General features: G+C 37.8%; 1 protein-coding gene across 1 annotated transcript in view; it reads left to right on the top strand.

Moving 5' to 3' along the window:
* Nucleotides 1-27,480, top strand: part of LOC122799665 — a 1,990,791-nt gene that overhangs the window by 932,674 nt on the left and 1,030,637 nt on the right. Inside the window, exon 26 of the mRNA XM_044068913.1 lies at nucleotides 18,898-19,821. Coding sequence (XP_043924848.1) covers nucleotides 18,898-19,821 — 924 coding nt within the window. The remainder of the gene's footprint in view (nucleotides 1-18,897; nucleotides 19,822-27,480) is intronic.

Genomic DNA, 27,480 nt, shown 5'->3' with positions numbered 1-27,480 from the left:
TGGCTTAGCAGCTATTTTCCTACCGTTTGTGTCTTTAAGGGCACCACAAGGACTATACACTGTTTTGGAAACTGTTTTGCACAATCTATTGTACTGTTTGTATATTTATGTAGTTTGCTGTGTTATTTTCCCCTTGCTTAATGTTGATTACATTTTGCATTTTTGTAGTCTAACCCTTTCCTCTCAAACGGAATAGGGTCTCTGATAGTAAGCTGAGCTGCAGAATGAATGCTTTCGTTGATTAATGAAGGCCTGCTTAACCTGTACTGTTTTTAGCCTTACATCTGCTGCTTTCTACTGATAATCCCCTTAAAGCTACTCTCCCTCTACAAATCTGCTCTATCTACTTCTATACCTAGCCTCACTCTAATTACTGTGCTCTGTAACAAAATCCTTTCTTCTAAACATCGCTTACCTTCTGCCTTCCCCCTCTACCCTTTTATCTACATCTGCAATATTAATTAACTCAGTGTTGTCTCTCTCTCTTCTACAGTAATCTGTCCCGGGTGCTCCCACCCTGCCTCAAAGTAAAAGGAATACCTCCAGCTAACTCCTGAAGACACCATGAATTTGCCAGCTTGCCTGGTACTTAGAAAGCTACTGCTGAGAAGACCCCCCCCCAACAAAATTGTGTTAATGTATGTTACTTACAACTAATTAACTATAGACTTGCTGTACTATGTATTGAGTTAGTCTGCCCTCCCGTGTGTGCGTTCTAGCAGCCCATTGCAGACGTTTTGCACTCTCCCCCTCCTGTTTTCCTTAACGGAGAATGTATTTAAACCTAAGATGGGTTTGACCATCCCTGCTGCTTGCTATCTCCTTCTGCCACTAGGGGGCAGCATCTACCACTGTAAATCCCAGTTATACATTATAATCCAGACAAATTTTATTTTATTTTTTTACAAAAACCTGGTTGAAATTTAATTTCCTAAAACTATAAATATCTACTCCCTCCTTGCTAAACCATCCTCAGTAAAGGTCCACCTGCATTACTTTTCCTGAAAATATTAACACAAACCTTCTTACTACAGCCATTAAACTGCTCTTTGCTGATACTCTTTCTACTGTATTCACCTTTTTTTTCTCTTTCCTGCTCTGTTTGCCCTACAGGCTCACTCCGCTCCCCTACCCTGCCTCCAATCCCACCCACCCCCAGCACACCTAGCTTTATTCCTCTCTTGCCCCACCCTCCAGGTGTATTTACCCAATAGAAGCTCCCCCCTCATTACTCCTCCTACCTACAGCTCTCCTTCTTAAACTCTTCTATCTGCATACCACCCAAATAATTATAGTCCCCTCCTCTTTTCTCAAATTTCTAGAAAACCTCCATCACTTTCTAAACCTTCTCTTCACCTTCTCTATTCTCCAAACCTACACATGTCACTCTCCCTTTGCTCTGATATGCTCTCCTTAAGTTACTACACCCTCCAGGCCCCCTGCCTCCTCTTTCTGTTTCTAATTCCCTTAAACTATGCTATCTCATATTCCTCCAATGCTTGTCCAATATTACCTACAAAGATAACTACCATAGAAACCCACCTTCACCCTCAATCTTACTTCCATTTCCACTCTATCTCCTCTTCTCTCATTAAGCCAAACCCTCTGCACCTATTCCACCCTAAAATCTTCTCCTCTAAAGTTAAGACACTGTCACCTACTCTAATCTTAAATCTACCCAAACTCACACCTAGCAAACTTGAATGGCTAAAGGATATTTCCTTTAACAACCTAGTCCAAGCTGGTGACATCCATCCTAACCCTGGTCCTACTCTGTTTATTAACAACACCCAGTCCTTATCATCCTCCTCCTACCACAACACCCTAAAGATTTTTACAATCAGTGCACAAAGTCTTAACAACAAAGTTCACCAATTTCAAGCTTGGTTAAGCCAAAACCAACCAGACATCTTAGCCATCTCCGAAACCTGGCTCAAACCATTTATCTCCGACTCTGAGATCCTGCCCCCAGAATTTCATAGTCTCAGAAATGACTGACTAAACAAAAAAGATGGCGGTACTGCCTTAGTCTCCTCTAACCTTCTTACCTTAATTCCTCTCCAAATTCCAATTCCACAACACTGAACTGACTGCTGGACTACTAAAACTAAATAAACATAAAAATATCTGCATCATTGCCCTATATATATCTCACCTGATAACAATATCGCTACACTCGAAGATATTCTCCTATGGGCTTCTACTAAAATCAGCTATGAAACTTACATCCTAGGAGATGTAAATATTGACTGGAATAAAGTCAATTGCCCCTCTCCCTCCTTATCCATTAACCTCTATAACTTCACTCAAATAATCCTCTCCATAACCTGACCAAACAAAATAAATCCCGGTACTGCCTTATTCTCCTCTAACCTTCTTACCTTAATTCCTCTCCAAATTCCAATTCCACAACACTGAACTGACTGCTGGACTACTAAAACTAAATAAACATAAAAATATCTGCATCATTGCCCTATATATATCTCACCTGATAACAATATCTCTACACTCGAAGATATTCTCCTATGGGCTTCTACTAAAATCAAGACTGGAATAAAGTCAATTGCCCCTCTCCCTCCTTATCCATTAACCTCTATAACTTCACTCAAATAATCCTCTCCATAACCCGACCAAACAAAATAAATCCCCCCGGATCCACTATAGGCTGGATCCTAGTCACCGATCCAAATAAAATAGCCAACTCTGGCACAATTCCTGATGCCATTAGCGACCACCTCCCAGCCTTCTTGCATCACTCAACTAGCTCTTCCCCACACCAGCATCAATACATTCACACTCGCAACCTCATTACCTTCAACACCACTACTTTCTCAAACATTTTCAAAAAAATGAACTGGAAAATTCTAAAAACCCTTCTTCTTGACAGTGCTATAGATTGCTTCAACTCTGTCTTCCTTGAAACTCTAAACTCCCTAGCCCCTCTAGGAAACAAAAGGATAAAAACTAAATCAGTTCCTTGGCTATCCAAAGAGACAAAACAGATTATGCACTGAAGGGACAAACTATGGAAGCTTTACCAAAACAATAAACTGCCCAATACCTTGCTCCAATATAAACAGCTCTGTAACATTGCAAAACAGCTAATATTCAAGGACAAAAAAATCCTACTATATCAAACTCCAGTCCAATAACAATAAAAACCCCAAGCAATTCTGGAATTCAATAAATTAACTCCTCAAACCAGGCTCCAAGAATAATCCCTGTCCTGACCCAAGTAAATCTGACCTTGAACTAAGCTCTGAATTTAACTCATTTTTCATAGAAACTATTTCTAACCTCACCAAGAAGTTTTCCAATAATAACCCAACTGCCCTTCACTCTCCCCTTTCTAACTCACCTAATAACCCTCCCTCTCTGTTTGAGCTCAAATCCGTCTCCACTAACCTTATAAAAAAACTTTTGTCCAAACTTAAACCTTGCTCTAATGCTCCTGACAGTATCCCCTCCTCCTTCCTAAAATGTGCTACTGATGGTATTGCTCTTCCAATCAGCATCATTATTAACAGATCCATATAGGAATCATACGTCCCCAAACTCTGTCGCTCAGCTTATATTCTTCCTTTTCATAAAGGAGGCAAAAATACCAGCATCTCAAATTTTTGCCCTATTGCTCTGCTCTTGCCATTCTCCAAAATCCTAGAAAAATGCATCTACCTCCAACATATGCCTTTCCTGACCCAAAACAATCTTCTCACTCCCACCCAGCATGGCTTCCGCCCAGGCCATAGCACTATAACTACTCTGCTCTCTTTCCTAGAAACTGTCAATCAAGCCCGAGATTCAGGACACTTAGTTTCTACTGTTTCACTCGATCTGTCTAAAGCATTCAATACTGTTTCCCACAAGCATTTTCTCTGTCATCTCTCAAACCTCCATATCTCACCAAACACTTTATCCTGGTTCTCCAGTTATCTATCAGACAGATCACAGGCAGTCAAATAGAAGAACTCCATCTCTTCCTTCCTACCTACCCCAACTCGCGTACCACAGGGATCCATCTTTGGGCCTATGCTTTTTAACATCTTCATCAATAACTTTCACACTGCTATTCCTGATGCCAAAATCATTCAGTATGCAGATGATTCAACCTTAGTCTACTCTGTCTCAAACCTCTCTGAATTGCTTACTAAAACCTAAACTGCTTTCTCAACCACTGAAAACTGGACGTGCAAAGCCACCTCTCTCTCAATGCAAATAAATAAAAAATTCTACTATTCCCTCCCACAAAGACCATCTCCTACAACAAAAATGACTTCAAAGTCCATAGTCAAACCAATTCACCTATAGAAGTGGTTCCTTCTGCTAAACTACTTGGCATTACCATTGACGAACACCTCAAGTTTGATATCCATATTCAACAAAATATTAAGAAAACCCACAAAAAGATAGGTATGCTCTACAGGAACAATTGCTTTCTCTCCAACTCTACCAGGCATACTCTGGCCACGAGTTATCTTCTTCCTTCCTTGTTATACGGAGCCCCTCTCCAAACTAACCTGTCCTCCTCTTTTACCTCCAAACTAGAAAACTGCTATGATACAATCTCTAAATTTGCCACTAAATCCAAAAATTCCACCCATCATTGCCTTACCCTACAATCCATGAATTGGCTTGAACTCCCACACTACCTAGACTACCTCCAACTCACCACTGCACATAGACTTGTATTTCACCCAACACAATGTCCTGCTCTAACTAATCTCCTTCCCCCTTACACACCCAACAGAACTCTCAGATCTGAACATCAGAATCTAATTGCTATCCACAAACCTAAACATCCTGCTGGCCAACTTCTCCTCTCTTACTCACTAGACAAAAAATGGAACTCCCTTCCTTCCACTCTAAGAACCATACCAAACTCGGAAAACTTCAAAACCCAGCTTTTCAAACACCTGTCCACTAAATGGAAATGTACATGCCTTCACTCTACCTAATCCATGCTAAGTATTTGCACCCAGGGGTTTCTTTCTCTGGTTCCTAAGCTCTCTATAACTCTCATAGTTATCTTCCTAGGAGTCTATCTAAGCTCTTGACAACTCCTATAGCTACTCTCTCTCTCTAAGCTCTCAACAACTTCTATAGCTAATCTCACACGACTCAACCTTGTCAATATTGTAAACAGCAGCCTACTTTAAATGTGTGTATGTAAAGTGTATCCACATTTTCTTAAATGTTTGTATGAAAACTGTTTCCACACCTAATACATAACGGTGTTTCTTCAAATGAAACTGTATAACCCTTAACTTCACTCTCAATGAACTTTGTTAACTATGCATGATATTGAATGTGTTTATTTGTAACTGTTCTACATAATGTTATCTTTCATACTTTTGTATCACTTGTATCTTAACTGTATTATGCATCTTGGAGCTTTTCTGCCCGGGTCTCCACTGAAAATGGGTCATTTTGGTCCAGTGGACTTCCCCGGTAATCAAACTGGAAATAAATCAATAAATAAATAACTGTAGTAAAAAGGAATAAAAAAAAAGTAAGCAAAGGCATACAAAGTGAGGGGCAGACAAGACTCTGGACATAGCAGACTTTCAAAATGGACATAAGAAAATGGAAAACAGCAACTATGATGGAAGAGTAAAAAAAAAGATACAGTAGAAGGTAAAAAAAAAGCTGATCAAAGCAGAAATCCAACAGAAGAGGAGTGTCTGAGTGATCACAGCAGAGCAGGGGTAGAAATAGCAGTAGAAGCAGAAGAACATACTATAAAATAGAAGATAAACAACCAATCCAAAAGCCACCTCCAAAGGAAGCCTTAATAGGCAAAAATAGTAAAATGAAAAAAAGGCTTCCACCACAATGAGAAGTTCACTGAAAAACTCTGTTAGGATACAAGCTTTAATAAAACAAAAAAATCAAAAGCACAAATTGTGCTGTTCAAGTTGCAAGTCAAACAGGATATGCACTTTCAGTTAAAAAACCTTCTTCAGATCCTAGTGTGCAGACCTGACTTACTGCTATTAAAACAGAGATCCTTAATTACTCAGCCAGTCACATACAGCAATCAGATACATGCCTTCCTTAAGCCTCCATTTCATTTCTTAATCAGGCTTCTCTCTTTGAAAATGGGCTTAATAGGAACTACTCTGTTAAGCCCTGGAAACAGATTAGCTCTAAGGTTCATGATCCATTTGGTTTCTTCCTTTTCAGTTTTGTTGAGAATGTCTCCACCACGAAGGTTGATTTTCAGACACATGTCCGTATAGGGTATTAGTTACCACTTTATTCTTGATGTCTAACAGGTGGTGAAGTATCCGTTCCTTGGGCTTGGCACAGTTTGCAAGTGCCAATGTATATAACATTCTTGCTGTTGCAGTTCGCAAAACCAGAGAACTTATAGCATTTGTTAGTTACTGGGTGAACAAAACTGTTGGAACATTTAATGTGGCTGCAAGCTTTACAAAAGCCACATTTCCGAGTTCCTAATCTACTTCTTCCTTCTGTACTCTGCTTGTTAGGTATTCCATCATAGTTGCACAATAAATCCTTTAAGTTCTTCTTGTTTTTAAAACCAAACTTAGGTGTTCCCCCTACAATTCTCTTAATTTTGCTATCAGCAGTTAGTACTGGCCAAAATTTCTTGATGGTTTCATGGACATCAAAGGAGTCAGTGCTGTAGGTCATCATGCATCTGTGACTGCTGCTGTTACCACCTTTCTTTACGTCACTCTGCATCCACTTTGAGTAGTGTGGTTGCCCTTTGTTGTGACGAATGGACATTGCTTTGCCTTTACTCATATCTAATTGTTTTTTATTGTAGCCTCTTGAGGCAAAATTCTGTAAAAGTTTGTCTTGTTCCTGAAGAAAATCAGCATCGTCAGTACAGAGCATGGATATCCTGGTCACTTGATTTTCAACAATATTCTGAAAAACATGTCTCGGGTGCATGCTGTTATAATACAGTATATGGTTCCTCCATTTTGGTTTCCCGAATATAGTGGTGCCAATTCCTTTGCTGTTATTCATTGAGATTCTCATGTCTAAGAACTCGATCTTTCTTACTGACATTTTCACTTCAAACCTTAAAAAGCTGGTCGTATTTGTTAAATAGTTAACAAAATCATTTAGGAGCTATATACTGCCCTTCCATAGGAATATAACATCATCCACAAACCTATTGTAAAAGATGATGCATTCCTTCCATTCATTTTTCATATCCATTTTCCATTGCCTTTCCCATTCAGCTAGAACTATATTGGCATAGCTGTTTTCACAGGGGGCGCCCATGGCTACCCCCATTTCTGCCAATAATAGCTCTCACCATAGAGGAACACATTGCTCTCCAGGACCAATTCCAGCAGGCTGCAGACTAGATTCACATCTATGCTCACTTCAGAGTGAGAGGCAAAGTCCCTTACTGCTTCTTTTCCTAGATCGTTGGGTATGCAAGTGAATAAATGGTTAACATCCATCGTCACCAAAATGAGGCTGTCTGTGGAGCTTTGTTGCTCCATTCTTTCATACAATCTCTCCAGCAACTGACCAGTGTCCCTCAATACAGTCTGTGTGAAAGGCAACACCTTCTTGGGTTCAGTTTCCACATAAATTGAAAAGGGCTCAGTGACCCAGCCTCTCCCCGAAACTATCAGTCTCAGAGGGGGGGTCAACACTGTTCTTATGAATCTTTGGCAGCCCTTTAATAACAGGTATAGTTGGATATACCATTTCAAGAAAGTCATATAGATTTTTATCAATTTCTCTTGTCATTAATTTGTCATATAGGACACTATTTACTGAGGAAATCAATCTGTCTACTTGATACTTCTCGAGTTTGTGGTATGTGTCACTATGGCTTAACATATCCTGCATTTTCTGGGCATACTGTATCGAATTCATCACTATTAAAGCTCCTCCTTTGTCAGCTGGCCTGAAAATAATTTCTTTCATTATTTGCAAATATTTAGCTCCTGAAACTCATCCTGTGTTAGGTTGTAATAGTGTTTACTTTTTCCTCTTGACCTCCGTTCAGCCACCTCATCCTCACACAACCATAAGAACATCTCCACAGTGGGATGATTACTGCGAACAAAGGAACTTGTTTTTTTCAACACAGATGATGTGTAGTTTGTACCAGTGATTTCATTATCAAAAAAAACCACTTCAACGTAACATTCCTGCCAAAGCACCTTAAGTCTGTCACTAACTCACTCAGGTCAGAACGTATTGAGGGTATAAAGCGAAAGCCTCTTTGCAGAACACTCATTTGGGTAGCTGTTAACTCATAATCAGATATATTAATTACCAACAAAGTCGATTCATCTGAGCTCACTAAAGTTCCTAGGTTACCTTTCTCTTTTTCCTCTCTCTGCTTTCTGACTTGGATCTCCTGACGTTTTTCTGTGTTAATAGAAAAGGGAGCTGCTGTAGCAAAGGTGCATGGATGGATCCCTTCTTTGGTATCACGCTTGGAACTATTTCACTTGAAGGCTGAGTGCTTCCAGCCGAAGAAGTGTCTACATTCACTGCATTATCATTTTCCATTAGCAATGTAATGACCTCAAGCATGTCAGAATCATCATTAACTATACTGCCATTAGTCCTTTTGTTAAGAGTGTTACAAGGGGCTAATTCAGAATGCTGCCCATTGGTGAGTATATCACTATGTACTTCCGCTTGTGTGTTCACACTAGAAACAGTCCTGCATGTCACAGGTACATTTCCCATGTTATCAGAGCGTTCTTTTCTATCAGATACTCTCTTATCCCTCAGCCACTCAAACAGGCGACCTTTGGCAAAATCAAGATAATCTCTCTTCAGTTTGTTAATTTTTATATTTTTCAATTTGTTCTCATATGTTTCCAATTTATCTTGCAGGGTCTCTAGCTTAAACAAACAGCTATCGGGTAATCGCATAGTTTCCATTTGCTTTTGCATATGTTCAATAAGGGCAGAAACCTCATCTTCATGTGGCTTAAAGTAGTCTATTAGCAGCTGCATGTAACGGAAGCTTGTCTCTATGTTAATCTCCTGCCATTTGGCCAGGAGGTCAGGGTAGGTGTTCCCATAACTAGGCATACACCTTATTCTCAATCCCCTCATTATCACATTATGATGTAAACACACCTCCATGTGAAAACACTGCCATTGCAGCCTCTTGAGTTTTTTAGGCTGCATTCTCAACTTCTCTAAAGATGTTCTCAAATTCTTCATTACAGTCTGTAATCAGTTCCTGATTTGCGCCAGTCTTTATACTGATGTCAAATAAAGGATTGTGCATAATTGCATTAGAGGCTGGGTCACTGAGCCCCTTTCAATTTATGTGGAAACTGAACTCAAGAAGTTGTTGCCTTTTGCACAGACTGTATTGAGGGACACTGGTCAGTTGCTGGAGAGATTGTATGAAAGAATGGAGCAAGAAAGCTCTACAGACAACCTCATTTTGGTGATGATGGATGTTAACAATTTATTCACTTGCATACCCAACGATCTAGGAATAGAAGCAGTAAGGGACTTTGCCTCTCACTCTGAAGTGAGCATGGATGTGAATCTAGTCTCCAGCCTGCTGGAATTGGTCCTGGAGAGCAATGTGTTCCTCTATGGTGAGAGCTATTATTGGCAGAAATGGGGGGTAGCCATGGGCACCCCCTGTGCAAACAGCTATGCCAATATAATTCTAGCTGAATGGGAAAGGCAATGGAAAATGGATACAAAAAATGAATGGAAGGAATGCATCATCTTTTACAATAGGTTTGTGGATGATGTTATATTCCTATGGAAGGGCAGTATGCAGTGCCTAAATGATTTTGTTAACTATTTAACAAATATGACCAGCTTTTTAAGGTTCGAAGTGAAAACGTCAATGAGAGATCGAGTTCTTAGACATGAGAATCTCAGTGAATAATAGCAAAGGAATTGGCACCACTATATTCAGGAAACCAAAATAGAGGAACCATATGCTGTATTATAAAAGCATGCACCCGAGACATGTTTTTCAGAATATTGTTGAAAATCAAGTGACCAGGATATCCAAGCTCTGTACTGATGATGATGATTTTCTGCAGGAACAAGACAAATCTTTACAGAATTTTGCCTCAAGAGGCTACAATAAAAAACAATTAGATATGAGTAAAGGCAAAGCAATGTCCATTCGACACAACAAAGGGCAACCGTACTACTCAAAGCAGATGCAGAGTGATGTGAAGAAAGGTGGTAGCAGCAACAGTCACAGATGCATAATGACCTACAACACTGACTCCTTTGATGTCCGTGAAACCATCAAGAACTTTTGGCCAGTCCTAACTGCTGATAGCAAAATTAAGAGAATTGTAGGGGACACACCTAAGTTTGGTTTTAAAAACAAGAAGAACATAAAGGATTTATTGTGCAACTATGATAGAATACCTAACAAGCAGAGTACAGAAGGAAGAAATAGGTTAGGAACTCGGAAATGTGGCTTTTGTAAAGCTTGCAGCCACATTAAATGTTCCAACAGTTTTGTTCATCCGGTAACTAACAAATGCTATAAGTTCTCTGGTTTTGCCAACTGCAACAGCAAGAATGTTATATATGTTGGTACTTGCAAACTGTGCCAAGCCTATTACATAGGAAAAAAAGAATAGAAAATTCAAGGAACGGGTACTTCGCCACCCGTTAGACATCAAGAATAAATTAGATAACTAATGCCCCATATGGACATGTCTGAAAAGCAACCTTCGTGGAGGAGACATTGTCAACAAAACTGATAAGGAAGAAACCAAATGGATCATGAACCTTAGAGCTAATCTGTTTCTAGGGCTTAACAGAGTAGTTCCTATTAAGCCCATTTTGAAAGAGAGAAGCCTGATTAAGAAATGAAATGGAGGCTTAAGGAAGGCATGTATCTGATTGCTGTATGTGATTGGCTGAGCAATTAAGGATCTTTATTTAACAGCAGTAAGTCAGGTCTGCACACTAGGATCTGAAGAAGGCTTTTTAACTGAAAGCGCTTATCCTGTTTGACCTGCAACTTGAACAGCACAATTTGTGCTTTTTATTTTTTCGTTTTATTAAAGCTTATATCCTAACAGAGTTTTTCAGTGAACTTCTCGTTGTAATGGAAGCCTTTTTTTCATTTTACTATAAAATAGAAGATTGTGTAGTTGAATCCTCAGGGGATTCAGGCACCCAGTGCTGAACCCTGGGGTGGGCTTGAGCAAGCTGGTGGACTGGTCAAAGACTGAGGGGAGAAAATCAAAATAGAGCAGTAGGAGAAAAATCAGACCACAGGAGGATGTCAAGAAGAGGGAAGCTATCAAGGAGTGGACATCCTGATCATGCAGGGAGAGATGAGAGTAAGACTGAGAGGCAAGAAAATGTGAGCAGATGTACGCAGTAAGTTCCATGATGTGCAGGGTTTGGGTCATCGCTGGATGTCAGTAGAACCGAGAGGCAAATTAAATGAAAGTGAAAGGACAAAAGAGGGAAAATGAGGTGGAAAATGACTTAAAAGTTCTGTGTACATGAGGTAGCTTTCAAAACTAACAAGTATTTTTAGTACACCATGTTCCAGCAGTGATGGTATGCTCATACACAGGAACAAACTGTTTTACAGGTTGAAACTTCTTAATTAAGGTTCTAAGAGAAAGGTAAAGGTTAAAGATAGTGGGCACAGATAGGCAGACTGCTGTTCTGTGGTCTTGCTCATGAAACACCATATTTTATAATGTTTGTATTTTCATTTAAAAGTAAACTTTCTCTTTGAAGCAGTGGGCAAAAGAGTTATGGTACCTGAATGAAAAATGGGGAAGCAGAGAAAAAATAGTATATGGAAACACCAGTCTTAGGTTTGACTGCAGTGTATTTGGGCAGAATGACATGGATTTCACAAAAGTAAAATGATACACAAAGGAAGCATTTAACAACTATGGAAAAGGGGGGAGAGAGAGAGAGAGAGAGAAAGAGAGAGAGGCACAGCAGATATAGGTAAGTAGGGGGTAGTGAAAGCAAGAAGACTGAGGCTAAAAGATAACTGTGTAAAAAGGACAATGTGTACAATCCAAGTCCACAGGTGCTTGGATCACAAGATGGAGGGTGGCAAATTTAACTCTATGGGGGTGTGAGGGCTGAGCATAGGTGAAGGCCAAAGGACAAAAGGTCCAGCGCAGCAGGGAAACCCAAGAGAGAAAAGCTGTTTCAAAGATAGTGATGAGTGGGGAGGAGCAGGGCAAAACCAAAGATAACAGAAGAAAATGAACATTGACCAAAAGTGGTAACCTGGAAAATGGAGGGGGGTAGGGTTTTGCACATAATCAAAAGTAAAGAAATACACAGCAGAATGAGCAGGTTGCAAGGGGATGTGATACTGCTCCAGGAGGCCAAATTAAAGGTAAAAGAGTGAGAAAAGATCATGATCCCACAGTAGTCGAAGGAGAAAGCAGGCAGTAAAGCAGGGTGGATGGACAGCACTTTTTAGAAAAGGATTACATGTACTAAGTGAAAGGGTACAAAAAAGTGGCGATCGAGGACCAGTTATTTGGCAAGGAAGAATAAATGGAGGAGATGGACAATAAGAAACCGGTATGCCCCAAACAAGGGTATAGAGGACATTTACAGTAAGTTCTTCAAAAAATCAAATTAAATAAAAAGGGATGGAGGGGAAATCATTGGAGGGGACTTCAATGTCAAAGTAGATCCCAAGAAAGACAGGCTGTTTGTCAAGAGTGCACCGTAAAGATGAAAAGGAACATAGACATTAAGCTAAAAGAAGGTGAGTGGAAGGCTGTATGAAGAGAAAGACACCCAAAAACGAGGAAGTACACATTTACCAGAAACTGTTTGATTTAAACCAGTAGGCTGGATAGGATACTAGGAAAAGATGACTTTCTAAAAAGGTCTAAGTAGATGAAAATTCAGAAAGGGAGACATATTGCACTATGAAATTGTGTTAATAACAATTAAAACAGAGAAGGAACTACAGGAGGATATGGGATGGATATGGGCAAGATACAATAGGAAAGTTCAGAAAAGAAAGTATCAGTTACAAAAACTGATTGAAGACACAGTGGATGAGAACACTAAAGGCAAGAATGTCACAAGATTAAGTAAACATAGACTATCTTTAACAAATCTGAATTGCTGTGGGTTGAGCCTGATCAAATCTTTAATCTCATGATTTATGAGGTCACTGATGATACACTTAAATGTCTTTACAGACTAGTCTTGTAAAGTCTGCAGTTACTTGGGTCACTGGTGGGACCACCCTTATGAAGAGGCATCAACAATGAAGTAGTCTATGATTCAGGGACCTAACCTGTTGCCAGGTTTAGGTTGAACAATTTAAAGAGAGGATCACTGAGGGCAAACTTTACACTGTCTACTAGACAGCCGAGTATATTTTTGGGACCAATGGAGAAAGTGTTTTTGCTCTTGGAGAGTGCTTTAAGGAGATGATCCTTTGAGATGGTGGGGTAATTAACTCAGGGATGTTTAGAATTGTGATGATAGTTTTACAGGAGAAACCTGTAGCAAACTTGTTCACTGGTATGTTTGCAATGTCTTTTGTATTGGAGTGGGAGGAGCCATTTTAGATAAGTTCAGAGCAGTAATGTGAATCATTCCTTAATTTTCCAATATATCTGAAGATGGACTTATAATATCCTTAGCCTTAGAAACCAAACTAAGTATATGGGAAGCTTTGATGGTCATAATAATTGTCTTGAATTTCTTCGTCAGACTTGTTTATATTGTCTTTGTGTTGAGGTGGTTTGGCTTTACAAGGTAAGCTAAACAGTTTATTTCTTACGTTATAAAGTTTTTTATATCTACTGACCACCAGGTTGGTTTGTTATTGAATTTACTGCTGTATTTGGTTCTTGTAAGGACTGCAGTGTCAATGCATTTATTTAAATTAGCATATACATCTGTGCATAGGTGGCTGCATATTCTGGGTCTACAATGGGGCTTGCTTGGGTAAATTTGGAGATTTCATACAAGTGTTAAATTTTTGCCTTTTTGAAGACTCAACAGGGGGTGGTATTGTTTATGGGGGCTGGATGTTTTGAGGTGAAATGTAACCAATTGCTGGGTTGACATGTCTAAAGAGGAACCAGCTAGCATAAGGAACATGCTGGAGCTGAGTTTGAAAGAAATCCTAAGGAAGAGTGCTGAGTCTAAAAACTTATGTTTAAATAATATAATGCATTTAAAGCTAAAAGCACTGCATATGTTTGCATATTTGAGAATCAACTTTAGTTTCAGTTTCTTTTTTTCTCTGTGCTTTTTCCTCCTCTGAATTGCTAACTATCAAGTCTTCCCTATCAGACTTCAGCCAATTTGTTCCCTAGGAATGGAAAATCCTCTTTCTGATCCTCTAAGATGACATCTGTCTGGAGAGGCCATTATTATAGACTGACATCAGGGTGTTTGGAGCTGTAGCTGGTATTCTGGTAATGAGACCATTTATGTATGAATGGCCTTAACCCCTGCTGTTGTGTGGTGACATGGATACCTGTGTCACTATAGGGACTGCCTATTCTGTCTCTATATGCTCCTTGCGTATGACTGAGAGGCACTAACATTTCTGGCATGGGTGGCCATGCCACATCCTTCTTCTACTGGTTCCCACCCTTTCATCCTTGACCTTGCCCTCTGTCAGAGATTGTGTTAAGGAATGGTGGCATAGACTGCCCAGTACCCCCTCCCTCTGGCACACCCATCCTCCCAACCAGCTTCATTAAGTTCTTGAGCTGTTATTTTATCTTGGGTTGGCAGAGTTATAGTCAGGGCTTTATCAATTTACACCACTGGTGAGAGATTTAATTTTTAATTTCTAATGGTTCAGTAACTCATACCAAGTACAATTTACTTTTCTATGTTTTGTATTTTATATGTTAATTTTATTTTTTTATTTTAATTTTTTATTTTTGTTTGTTTTACTTGTTTGTTTGGTTACCTGAGTTGAGTTTCATAGGTGACTAGTTTTATGTCCAATGTAAGTAGTTAAAGAGAGAGATATCACAATAACATCAGGTCAGAGTGAAGTTATACACACTACTAGTTTAGTCATACCAGTTTAAATAAAGGCTATACATATTAATGATAATACAAGAGTACAAATGAGAGCTATATACCTATGTACAGTGCACAGGGCATACAAAATTCTTAAAAATCATTGTCAAAAAGAGAACAAAGTGGTTATAATTGCCAATTGTTTATTTAGAATGAGGGCAGGAGGAGTAAGTAGGTGAGGTTACATAATTTGCCTGAAGAGTATCATTTGCATAGACTTTGTTTGATCAGGTAGGGTTTAAACTGGTGTCTGAATTTAGTGAAGATTTAAAGTCTTATTAGTTGAGAGGGAGTAACTGCCAATGTTTAGGTGCTAGAAAAGATAGATTGTGATTTGTACTGTGTAGTTTTGTGGCTGGAGTTTTATACTATAAGGTTGCATTCTATATGGCTTTCTGGGCTGTAGGAGGGGATTGTTGTAGTAAGTTGTTTCTTTTTAAACACCGTTATTGAATTATCACTTGTGACATAAGCAAACCTTCATTTGTATAAATGTAATTACACTATAGTAACAGATTCACATCTACAAACATTATACATGACATATATTGTTCTAGACCATATAATCAAAGCAACATTACATAAATTGTTCAGTTCCTACCTTCTCTTAAACCTCATTCCTCCACCAAAACATTTTTCTGCTTGCATTGTTCTCACAATTTCCATTTTTCTATGTAATTTACTACAACTCTTTTCTAAAGATCCCATTCCTGTTATTTTATCTGTTGCAATATTCAGTACTTTAAGTATAGTTGGTTTAGTCTTTGATTTCCATTTTCTAGTAGATGCTTTTTTCGCAGCCACCAGAATTAAACTTAACAGGGGCATACTATGTCTAGGCAATTCAGATCCTGTATCCCAGGTCAAAAACTCATTTCCTTAGTTACACTCATTTGCTTGTGCAGTAATCCTGACAGAGTACTCTGTAGGGAATGTTTTGAAGTTTGCCAACTCATTATGGTTCAAAAATATATGCTCTCAGGTACCTCCTTCTTCTCTATTACACCTCCAAAATTTACCATCTACTTGAGTAAAAATCATTTAGAGTCTGCATAGAATATAAAAGTATCTCTGCAAACAGTTGCAGGCAAAATTATTGCCATTTGGTTTCTTGTGTGGTCCTTTAGTTTAAATTAGTTTGTTATTGCAAGTTGGTTAGTTGCAGGCAAAAATCCTAAATCTTCTAGATTTTGTTGCATAATTGGTTGCCATACGTATATCCTACCATTGTTTCTCTGTGAATTACATATCTAATCTTTTCTGACCTCTTCTGATTAATTCCTGTAGTTATTGTGCAATATTGTATATGCTCTACTAATTATCCCTTTTTTAAAGGAAACTTCTGTTCTAGATTCAGTTAAAAACTCAACCAGTGCAGGTCATTCATTCAGGATTCTTCTATCCCTTTCTCTTTGTTTTATATTCTGATGTCAATCCCTGATAGTGAAGGCAATCAATAGCCTGCAATCCAAATGTCTTCTTGGTCTCTTTCCATTCTATTACCTTTCCCTCTCTAATTATTTGTTCCCCAGTACCTTGGTTCCTTTGCCTGCTTCCTCCAGTAAATTCCAGCCCCCTCTTTCCTATTCATTGTACCCCTAATTGCAATCATCCCTAATGTCAGAATATCCTTTCTTCATTCCCATGCTGGCTTAGTTCTTAGTATTCTTTCTGCTACTTTATGAATGTAATATTCTGTATGACTGTTGTTATTCTCCTTAATGGATCTGAGTTCAATATCCCACTCTTTCCTTATTTCTTGAATTACCCCTTGCTTCATCATCCTCCCTTTCCACCTTGAATTGTAGCTTTCTGCTTGTGTTATGTGTAAGAGCCTTAACTATGTAGCACTAAAATATCCCTTCAAATTGGATATTGCTAAACCTCCTTGTTCTATTGGGATGATCAACTTATCCCACTTGACTCTTGCTCTGTTCCCCTCCCAAATAAAATAACTTCAAATCTATATTGATTACTATCTGCAACTTCTCTTTGTTAAAAATATGCCTGACCTGTGTACAAAACTAAAGGGACCAAAAGCATTTTACTGCTTGCATTTTGTTATGCATATCCATACTCATGTGCTTCCAATTTTTCTCAGTTTTTGTATTATCTTTTGTTTATTCTCTTCCCAAGTATCCTTACTTACCATAACATAATTATTTTAACCCATGCTCCTAAATATTTCATTTTATTATGTCCCCATAACTATGGGTATTGCTGAACCAGTTCATGTATGGGTACATAGCTTACATCTATAGACTCAGTTTTATTTTCATTAATTTTATATTCCCCCAAAAAAGTTAAACTGTCTCAGAATGTTCCACAACCCTAAAATGTACTTTTCTGCATCCATCTGGTACAAAATAATAGAATCTACAATAAAGCCAACTTTTCTTGAGTACCACACCAGTTACATCCTTGAATTTCTGAGTTCTATATTTTTCTTTACCAATGGTTCTAAATATAATGCAAATAAAAAAGGGGAAAGAGGACACACTTGCCTGGTTCATCTGTTCAGACACAACTTATCAGAGAAGAACCTTCCAACTTTTACATTTTCCTCCAATCCCTCATATAGCCTTCTAATTAATCTTATTATTGTATGAAGAAATCAAATTCATCCATTGCCCTACTCATAAAATTCCTCCCGCAGGAAGGTTTGTTTCAAATAAATAACTGGTTTCAAAAGCATTGCCTAAAACTGAATGTATCCTTTGGGAAGTCATTTACCCCAGGGAAATACCACATTGACAATACAACCCTAAGAGTTGACCCACTTGTTCGGGATTTGGAAACTTGTATAGATGGTGACCTAACTTTTGACCAACATGTGTCTTTTGTTGTTAGAAAGTCTTTCCATATTGTGCAACTTATAAACAAAGGGATTGTGTCTAGATCTAGGTATGTCATTGTCCCTCTTTACTCCACTCTCATTAGGCCTGTCATTGAATATAATGCCCCCTTTGGCATGGATTGTCCAGACACATGCAATTATTGGAACACCCACAGAGATGCCTTACTAAAATAATACAAGGTCTAAACGACATGTCCTGCATTGACTCTCTTAAAGCCCTGTCACTATACTCGGTATCCCACAGACTGCTAAGAGGTGAACTATGTCTGGCATGCAAGGCATCCTCTGATCCATTACTGATGGATTTACTGCGCATCAGCAAGTCAAGTAGCATCAGAAATACTCAGTTTAGGTATCTAAACCTCTTTTCCAACTTCAGCAGAATGGTTTGGAGGGGCAGGTATATTTCAATGAGGATACCACTGCTATGGAACAGACTCCCAAGCCACTTAAAACAAAGTTCATCCTTGTCCATTTTCAAGCACAAGTTAGAACTATGAATGGGAAACAGAAGATTTACCCTAGGACTTCATCCTGTACTACTTTGAGCATAAAAAATGAAATTGGATAAGCTTAAAATGGTCTACAAGGGCAGCTAGCCTAGTACTTACCTAAGAACCCATGGAGCTACTGTATATAATTTCTGTCTAGTCTAGCTCAATTATTGTACCTTGTGGAATAATATCTAAATTATCTACACGTTCATATTACTGAATTCACATCTTCCTTACCAAATATTTTCATAAATTTCTTCAGAAATCTACCTCTTTTGTTAAATGTTCCTTTCTAGGCCCCCCACATACATCCTCATTTCAAACAGTTAGTTGTAAGGATCTGAAGAAGCGTGTCTAAGTACACGTGAAAGCGCTTGTCTGTTTATATTAAATACTTCTTCCATTTATTGTGGTGGTCAGCTTCCAATTTGTTTCTACATATTTGCTCTTTTGGTTTTTGGAGCAGACCTTTGGGCTATAGCGACTGTGTGTTCTTGGATTTACCTCTATTTGTTTTGAGTCGCCTAGCCACACGATGGATAACCCTTCGATAGAACTTGATTTTGCACCAGAGAAAACGGATCAGAGGAGGAGGTGGGAGACTGTTATGGATGTACGTGATAATCCCTTCCTTGCGATGGAACTTTTTGTCACTAGTCCTAATGTTGAAGCTACTAATAGTGACAATTTACATGAATTCAACGTGAGTATTAAGGAACTAGAAAATATGTTGTACAAGCTTCAAAGACTTACTTGGCAAAGGAGACACTTAGAAGCATGCCTGCACTTCAAAATAGTGCCGAGAGGGATGAGAGTCCTTTGTATGCCCACCTATGGCGACAGCCATCCGGACTTACTCAAGAGGTGGCAGCAGTTGAATTTAGAACTTAGCTATAATTACATCAGATTACTGCTGGACTATTTTTCCCCTATAGAGAAGGAATTGAGCACTAAGGCTGAAGAGTTGTATAATACTACACATGAGAAATTTAAAGGGGCCATGTACAAGCAACGTATAGAATCCCTACTCAATCAAACGTGCTCCTATGGGGAGCGTTTACAACAGACTAAAATGCGCAAACTTCAACGAGACTACTTCGATTTCACGAACAGTCAAGTCTTCTTATGGCCAAGGAGTAGAAATGTCAGGGAGACTGGGCTTGCGGCCACTACTGACAATGATGTTTTTAATACCGAAGCATCTGCTTCCACTACCGGTCAAAGGGACACTACTGCTTTAAATGACGTGCCTACAACACAAGGGGTGATGACGTCATCAGTGAGAGCCTCTACTACCCCTACAATGGATACTGACTGCACGCCACCGCCGAACCAGCTAGCTCTACTACGCTCCACCACGAATAACACGGGTGCTAAACCGAAGATAGCACAGACACATATCGAACGTTTTTTACCCCTTCCAGTACAGAGCCAATATGGAACGAGAGGGAGGTCCGACAGCAGAGACAGATTCAAGAGGAAGCTATCGGGAGAACAACAGAGTCGGAGAGGTCGATGGAGGAATGGAGCAACTTAACAGTTAATTTATCCAGGTACATTTTGACACCCTTGGACTATGAGCTTTTAAACAAAGGTTTGAATTACATACCAGCTCAAGTTAGCAATTTACCTGAAGTTTTAAAGGATTTGAGACTTTTTCTACGGAATGTATCTTTGAAATTGTTATTCAACAACAAAAAGGCTTCAAATGATGTTCCTGATCAAACTAGTGATGTATGTTTTAGAAAAAAGAGTACTTTTACACCTACATTAACTGCTGTAGCTGAATGCTTTTGAAAATCTGTGAAGATGATTTATACAAGTATTTTATGATTTTAAACATAGTGGCTTGTTCTTTAATACACACAGTACTGAATGGGATAGGATTTTTATCTGAAACGCAATAATGATTTGGTGATTAAATCAGCAGACAAGGGAGGGGCAATAGTTTTGCTAGATACCAATGTATACATAGATGCCATGCTTACACTTTTGAATGAGACCTCCACCTATAAACCCATTAATCACTTAGAACTTACCAAAATCATCTACAAAGTACATCAAGAACTTTATGAATACTTAATGTGTAGGCAGATAGATTATGATTTGTATCAATATTTTTTCATTGAAAACCTCGACACCATACATAAAAGGTCTACCGAAAATACACAAGGCCCTGTACCCGCCCCCAATGAGACCTATAGTAGTGGGACAAGGCTGGGTGACTGAGACACTGTCAGTCTTTTTAGAGAAGAAACTTAGACCCCTGGTTAGTGAGACTACATCCATTTTGAAGGATACCTATGAGTTGCTTGAGTGCATAAGCAAATACTCCCATGCAAATATGGATGAATTGTTGTTTGTGACTTTGGATGTAAAGAACTTGTTCACTGCCATACCCAACGATTTTGGCTTAGAAGCTCTGAGGAACATCATAAATCGGAGCCAGAAGTTTAACACTAATGAAGAAAGACTGTTGTGTGATGTTATGGAACTAGTTTTGACCAACAATGTGTTTAAATTCAGGGACCAGTTGTATTTGCAGCAGTGGGGGGTAGCCATGGGCACCCCCTGCGCCAATACTTATGCAAACTTAGTGATGTTGTATTGGGAGCAGAGGTTCTTATTTAAACATGACAGCTTTAAGAAGGTGAGCCTTTATAAACGGTTTGTGGATGACGTTCTTTTATTTTGGCATGGAAGTGCACTTGAGCTTCTCACATTCATAGAACAATTAGAATCCACCACCGATTTTCTGAGTTTTACAACAAGTCATGATACATATAGCATAAATTTTCTAGATGTGAAGCTATATAAGAATACAGATCACAAGATTGAAACAACTATTTACAGGAAGGGATGCTGGAGAAACACCTTACTCCAGTTTAATAGTATGCATCCTAGATACGTATTTGACAGCATATTGAAGAGCCAATTCATTAGAATCAAGAGGCTATGTCACAGTAGTGCTGAACTCATTGAACAGAGTAATTTTTTAGAACAGTGTTTTTTGAACAGAGGCTATGATGAAGAGAAGGTCAAGAAGGTCAAGAACCAGATTATATTTAATGAACAGACAACTCCCAATGGAAATCATAGCAGAATGTCTGTACATTATGGCAAGAAGTCTTTGATAATTCAAGAATTAGAATTAATCTCAGATATACTAATGACATTCATCATATCAAAGACATAATTCTTAGCAACTGGCATATCCTTTTGACTGATCAACGGTTGGCAGCACTAGTGGGCCCAACACCATCTTATACATTTCGTAATAGTAAGAACCTCAGTAGGCTTTTATGTGTTGAGTCGAACATGGCCAGCAAGGACATTAGTATGAATAAGAATATGAGGAAAGGAACCTTCTCTTGCAATAAGTGCAGTATATGCACTTTGATTACCACAGTTCAAGAATTTGAGCATCCAATTTTGGACTACAGGTTTGAACCTCATCAAACTGCCACATGTGCAAGCAAGAATCTTATCTACTTGGCTACTTGCCAGAGATGCACAGCGTTCTATGTAGGAATGACTACCAGAACCTTGAGAGAGAGGGTGTTGGAACATACTTTAGACATTAAAAAGGTTGATACTAAGAATGCTCTAGCAAAACACATCTCCAAAAACTCAACACATTCGTTTGTATTTAGAGTTTTACAAACAGTTCTACCAAACTCCAGAGATGGAGATAATTTCAATGATTTAGAACTAGTAGAACTCTCTTGGATTTTTAAACTCAAAGCTCATTATGAACCAGGGCTAAATCAATATGTCAGCATCAGGGCTCCTCTGAAAGGACGCAGTGCCAAGTGACCTCTCAATGACATCTGATGTTGAATATTAAGTATATAGGTACATTATTTATGTTTTTCGTTGTAGGAAATGTTTATATGTAGGTTTTGGCAAGCATTTCACAGATTGTTCCTATACACATCCTAGACACACACACAGTGTTTAGGTCAGTGAGGCTCACTTGTCTCATATGTTTAGCTAAGACATTTTAGTTAGATATAGTTTGTTTCATTCCCTTGCTGTGTATTCATGAGTTAGAAATATACATGTTTATGTTTTTACTAATATATATTTGTAATGATATATACTTATTATGCCATTTTTAACGATACAGAGTTTGATTTCACCCATGAAGTTTGATTTTGTACATGAGATTAAGTGATCTTGATTTAGTTGCTTTGAAGAAATTACTGCACTGATATTCATAGTGTTTATTTGACATTACTGTTTAACAACAAGTGAGTTATATAGATGGATCTATCTTTATCTATATCAACATCTATTTGCCTACATATTTATTCATCCACAGTTGTATTTTTATACATATTTTTATACATATTTATATCCATACAATAGTTTACATCAATTAATATGTTTATATTTATATTTATACTTACATGTTTATATATTTTTTATATTTACATATTGATATTTTTATACTGACTTGTATTTATATTTATATACAGACTCACTTTTATATTTATACTTATATATATTTATACTTATATATATCATACCTTCACTACCTTTGTTGGTTTATTTAACAAGTGTCAGATTTCATCAAATGTAATAATATCCTACCCATGTTTTAGAGAACCAGACATCATAATATTTATTTTATTTTTATCAGCATTAAGACTTTTGTACATACATAACATGTTCACAGGACACATCTGATGCATAGCTTTTAGAATTTATATTTATACTCATATTTACATGAGAAGTACACACACGAGTTTTAAAGGATATATTGTTTTATCAAGTGCTATTATTATTATTGTTGTTTAATAACTCTTTAAAATTTCTGATTGTCTAACTTTGCTCACTTAGAATTTCTATATGTTTGATTTTGCTTTTTGTCTTAAGTTGCAGCATCTATTAGTGCATTGTCCTTTTTAATTGAATGATTTTAAACACATGCTTGCATTTAGAATAATTAGATTAATTAATTGAATAATTATTATTATTTTAGGACTGCCTATATATACTTTTGAATTTCAAACAGTTAGTTGTAAGGATCTGAAGAAGCGTGTCTAAGTACACGTGAAAGCGCTTGTCTGTTTATATTAAATACTTCTTCCATTTATTGTGGTGGTCAGCTTCCAATTTGTTTCTACATATTTGCTCTTTTGGTTTTTGGAGCAGACCTTTGGGCTATAGCGACTGTGTGTTCTTGGATTTGTACTGTGTAGTTTTGTGGCTGGAGTTTTATACTATAAGGTTGCATTCTATATGGCTTTCTGGGCTGTAGGAGGGGATTGTTGTAGTAAGTTGTTTCTTTTTAAACACCGTTATTGAATTATCACTTGTGACATAAGCAAACCTTCATTTGTATAAATGTAATTACACTATAGTAACAGATTCACATCTACAAACATTATACATGACATATATTGTTCTAGACCATATAATCAAAGCAACATTACATAAATTGTTCAGTTCCTACCTTCTCTTAAACCTCATTCCTCCACCAAAACATTTTTCTGCTTGCATTGTTCTCACAATTTCCATTTTTCTATGTAATTTACTACAACTCTTTTCTAAAGATCCCATTCCTGTTCTTTTATCTGTTGCAATATTCAGTACTTTAAGTATAGTTGGTTTAGTCTTTGATTTCCATTTTCTAGTAGATGCTTTTTTCGGCAGCCACCAGAATTAAACTTAACAGGGGCATACTATGTCTAGGCAATTCAGATCCTGTATCCCAGGTCAAAAACTCATTTCCTTAGTTACACTCATTTGCTTGTGCAGTAATCCTGACAGAGTACTCTGTAGGGAATGTTTTGAAGTTTGCCAACTCATTATGGTTCAAAAATATATGCTCTCAGGTACCTCCTTCTTCTCTATTACACCTCCAAAATTTACCATCTACTTGAGTAAAAATCATTTAGAGTCTGCATAGAATATAAAAGTATCTCTGCAAACAGTTGCAGGCAAAATTATTGCCATTTGGTTTCTTGTGTGGTCCTTTAGTTTAAATTAGTTTGTTATTGCAAGTTGGTTAGTTGCAGGCAAAAATCCTAAATCTTCTAGATTTTGTTGCATAATTGGTTGCCATACGTATATCCTACCATTGTTTCTCTGTGAATTACATATCTAATCTTTTCTGACCTCTTCTGATTAATTCCTGTAGTTATTGTGCAATATTGTATATGCTCTACTAATTATCCCTTTTTTAAAGGAAACTTCTGTTCTAGATTCAGTTAAAAACTCAACCAGTGCAGGTCATTCATTCAGGATTCTTCTATCCCTTTCTCTTTGTTTTATATTCTGATGTCAATCCCTGATAGTGAAGGCAATCAATAGCCTGCAATCCAAATGTCTTCTTGGTCTCTTTCCATTCTATTACCTTTCCCTCTCTAATTATTTGTTCCCCAGTACCTTGGTTCCTTTGCCTGCTTCCTCCAGTAAATTCCAGCCCCCTCTTTCCTATTCATTGTACCCCTAATTGCAATCATCCCTAATGTCAGAATATCCTTTCTTCATTCCCATGCTGGCTTAGTTCTTAGTATTCTTTCTGCTACTTTATGAATGTAATATTCTGTATGACTGTTGCTATTCTCCTTAATGATCTGAGTTCAATATCCCACTCTTTCCTTATTTCTTGAATTACCCCCTGCTTCATCATCCTCCCTTTCCACCTTGAATTGTAGCTTTCTGCTTGTGTTATGTGTAAGAGCCTTAACTATGTAGCACTAAAATATCCCTTCAAATTGGATATTGCTAAACCTCCTTGTTCTATTGGGATGATCAACTTATCCCACTTGACTCTTGCTCTGTTTCCCTCCCAAATAAAATAACTTCAAATCTATATTGATTACTATCTGCAACTTCTCTTTGATAAAAATATGCCTGACCTGTGTACAAAACTAAAGGGACCAAAAGCATTTTACTGCTTGCATTTTGTTATGCATATCCATACTCATGTACTTCCAATTTTTTTCAGTTTTTGTATTATCTTTTGTTTATTCTCTTCCCAAGTATCCTTACTTACCATAACAGAATTATTTTAATCCATGCTCCTAAATATTTCATTTTATTATGTCCTCATAACTATGGGTATTGCTGAACCAGTTCATGTATGGGTACATAGCTTACATCTATAGACTCAGTTTTATTTTCATTAATTTTATATTCCCCCAAAAAAGTTAAACTGTCTCAGAATGTTCCACAACCCTAAAATGTACTTTTCTGCATCCATCTGGTACAAAATAATAGAATCTACAATAAAGCCAACTTTTCTTGAGTACCACACCAGTTACATCCTTGAATTTCTGAGTTCTATATTTTTCTTTACCGATGGTTCTAAATATAATGCAAATAAAAAAGGGGAAGGAGGACACACTTGCCTGGTTCATCTGTTCAGACACAACTTATCAGAGAAGAACCTTCCAACTTTGACTTTTTCCTCCAATCCCTCATATAGCCTTCTAATTAATCTTATTATTGTATGAAGAAATCAAATTCATCCATTGCCCTACTCATAAAATTCCTCCCGCAGGAAGGTTTGTTTCAAATAAATAACTGGTTTCAAAAGCATTGCCTAAAACTGAATGTATCCTTTAGGAAGTCATTTACCCCAGGGAAATACCACATTGACAATACAACCCTAAGAGTTGACCCACTTGTTCGGGATTTGGAAACGTGTATAGATGGTGACCTAACTTTTGACCAACATGTGTCTTTTGTTGTTAGAAAGTCTTTCCATATTGTGCAACTTATAAACAAAGGGATTGTGTCTAGATCTAGGTATGTCATTGTCCCTCTTTACTCCACTCTCATTAGGCCTGTCATTGAATATAATGCCCCCTTTGGCATGGATTGTCCAGACACATGCAATTATTGGAACACCCACAGAGATGCCTTACTAAAAGAATACAAGGTCTAAACGACATGTTCTGCGTTGACTCTCTTAAAGCCCTGTCACTATACTCGGTATCCCACAGACTGCTAAGAGGTGAACTATGTCTGGCATGCAAGGCATCCTCTGATCCATTACTGATGGATTTACTGCGCATCAGCAAGTCAAGTAGCATCAGAAATACTCAGTTTAGTATCTAAACCTCTTTTCCAACTTCAGCAGAATGGTTTGGAGGGGCAGGTGTATTTCAATGAGGATACCACTGCTATGGAACAGACTCCCAAGACACTTAAAACAAAGTTCATCCTTGTCCATTTTCAAGCACAAGTTAGATCTATGAATGGGAAACAGAAGATTTACCCTAGGACTTCATCCTGTACTACTTTGAGCATAAAAAATGAAAATGGATAAGCTTAAAATGGTCTACAAGGGCAGCTAGCCTAGTACTTACCTAAGAACCCATGGAGCTACTGTATATAATTTCTGTCTAGTCTAGCTCAATTATTGTACCTTGTGGAATAATATCTAAATTATCTACACGTTCATATTACTGAATTCACATCTTCCTTACCAAATATTTTCATAAATTTCTTCAGAAATCTACCTCTTTTGTTAAATGTTCCTTTCTAGGCCCCCCACATACATCCTCATTCTTGCAATGCAAATTCTACTCCACCTATAAGTAATTTTTCCTGCTGAAAGCTGACTATTTTTTCCAATTTTTTTAAAATCCATAATAGTTTTGGGTGGAATATAAATACATGCCAGTGTAATCCTCATCTCTTGTCAGTAGCCCATTACTACCACAAATCTGCCATTGTTATGTTTTTCCCTCTTCTATCACTAGTTGAGTTCTTTTAGCAATTAATATAAGTACTCTTCTTTTCCTTTGTCCCTGATATTCTGTTGAATATCCAGCCTGAAATCCTTTCTCTAGCAAATTCACATGGTTATTTCTTTCTAAATGTATCTTCTGTAGCATTGCTATCTACAGTCTGCATTTCTTAATATCATTAAATCATCATCAATCCCCTTTTTCCCATTTATCTACATGGGGGTTGGGGTGTTGCTTTAACTGTCGGCATCTCTTTTGACTCAATTCTATACTCCTGCCTTCTTCAACACTCATGCCTGACTGTCATAGATCTCTCACACAATCCATTCACCTCTTTTCTGGATGCAGTTGTTTCCTCTTACCTTTTTCCTGTATGCCCCAAATTTTCTTCACCAGATTG

The sequence above is a fragment of the Protopterus annectens genome, chromosome 1.part0 (assembly GCF_019279795.1).
Source record: "Protopterus annectens isolate FY-2018-M chromosome 1.part0, PAN1.0, whole genome shotgun sequence".
Classification (NCBI taxonomy): domain Eukaryota; kingdom Metazoa; phylum Chordata; order Ceratodontiformes; family Protopteridae; genus Protopterus; species Protopterus annectens.
Note: the sequence above shows the minus strand (reverse complement) of the source record. Positions and strands in the feature narration are given on the sequence as shown.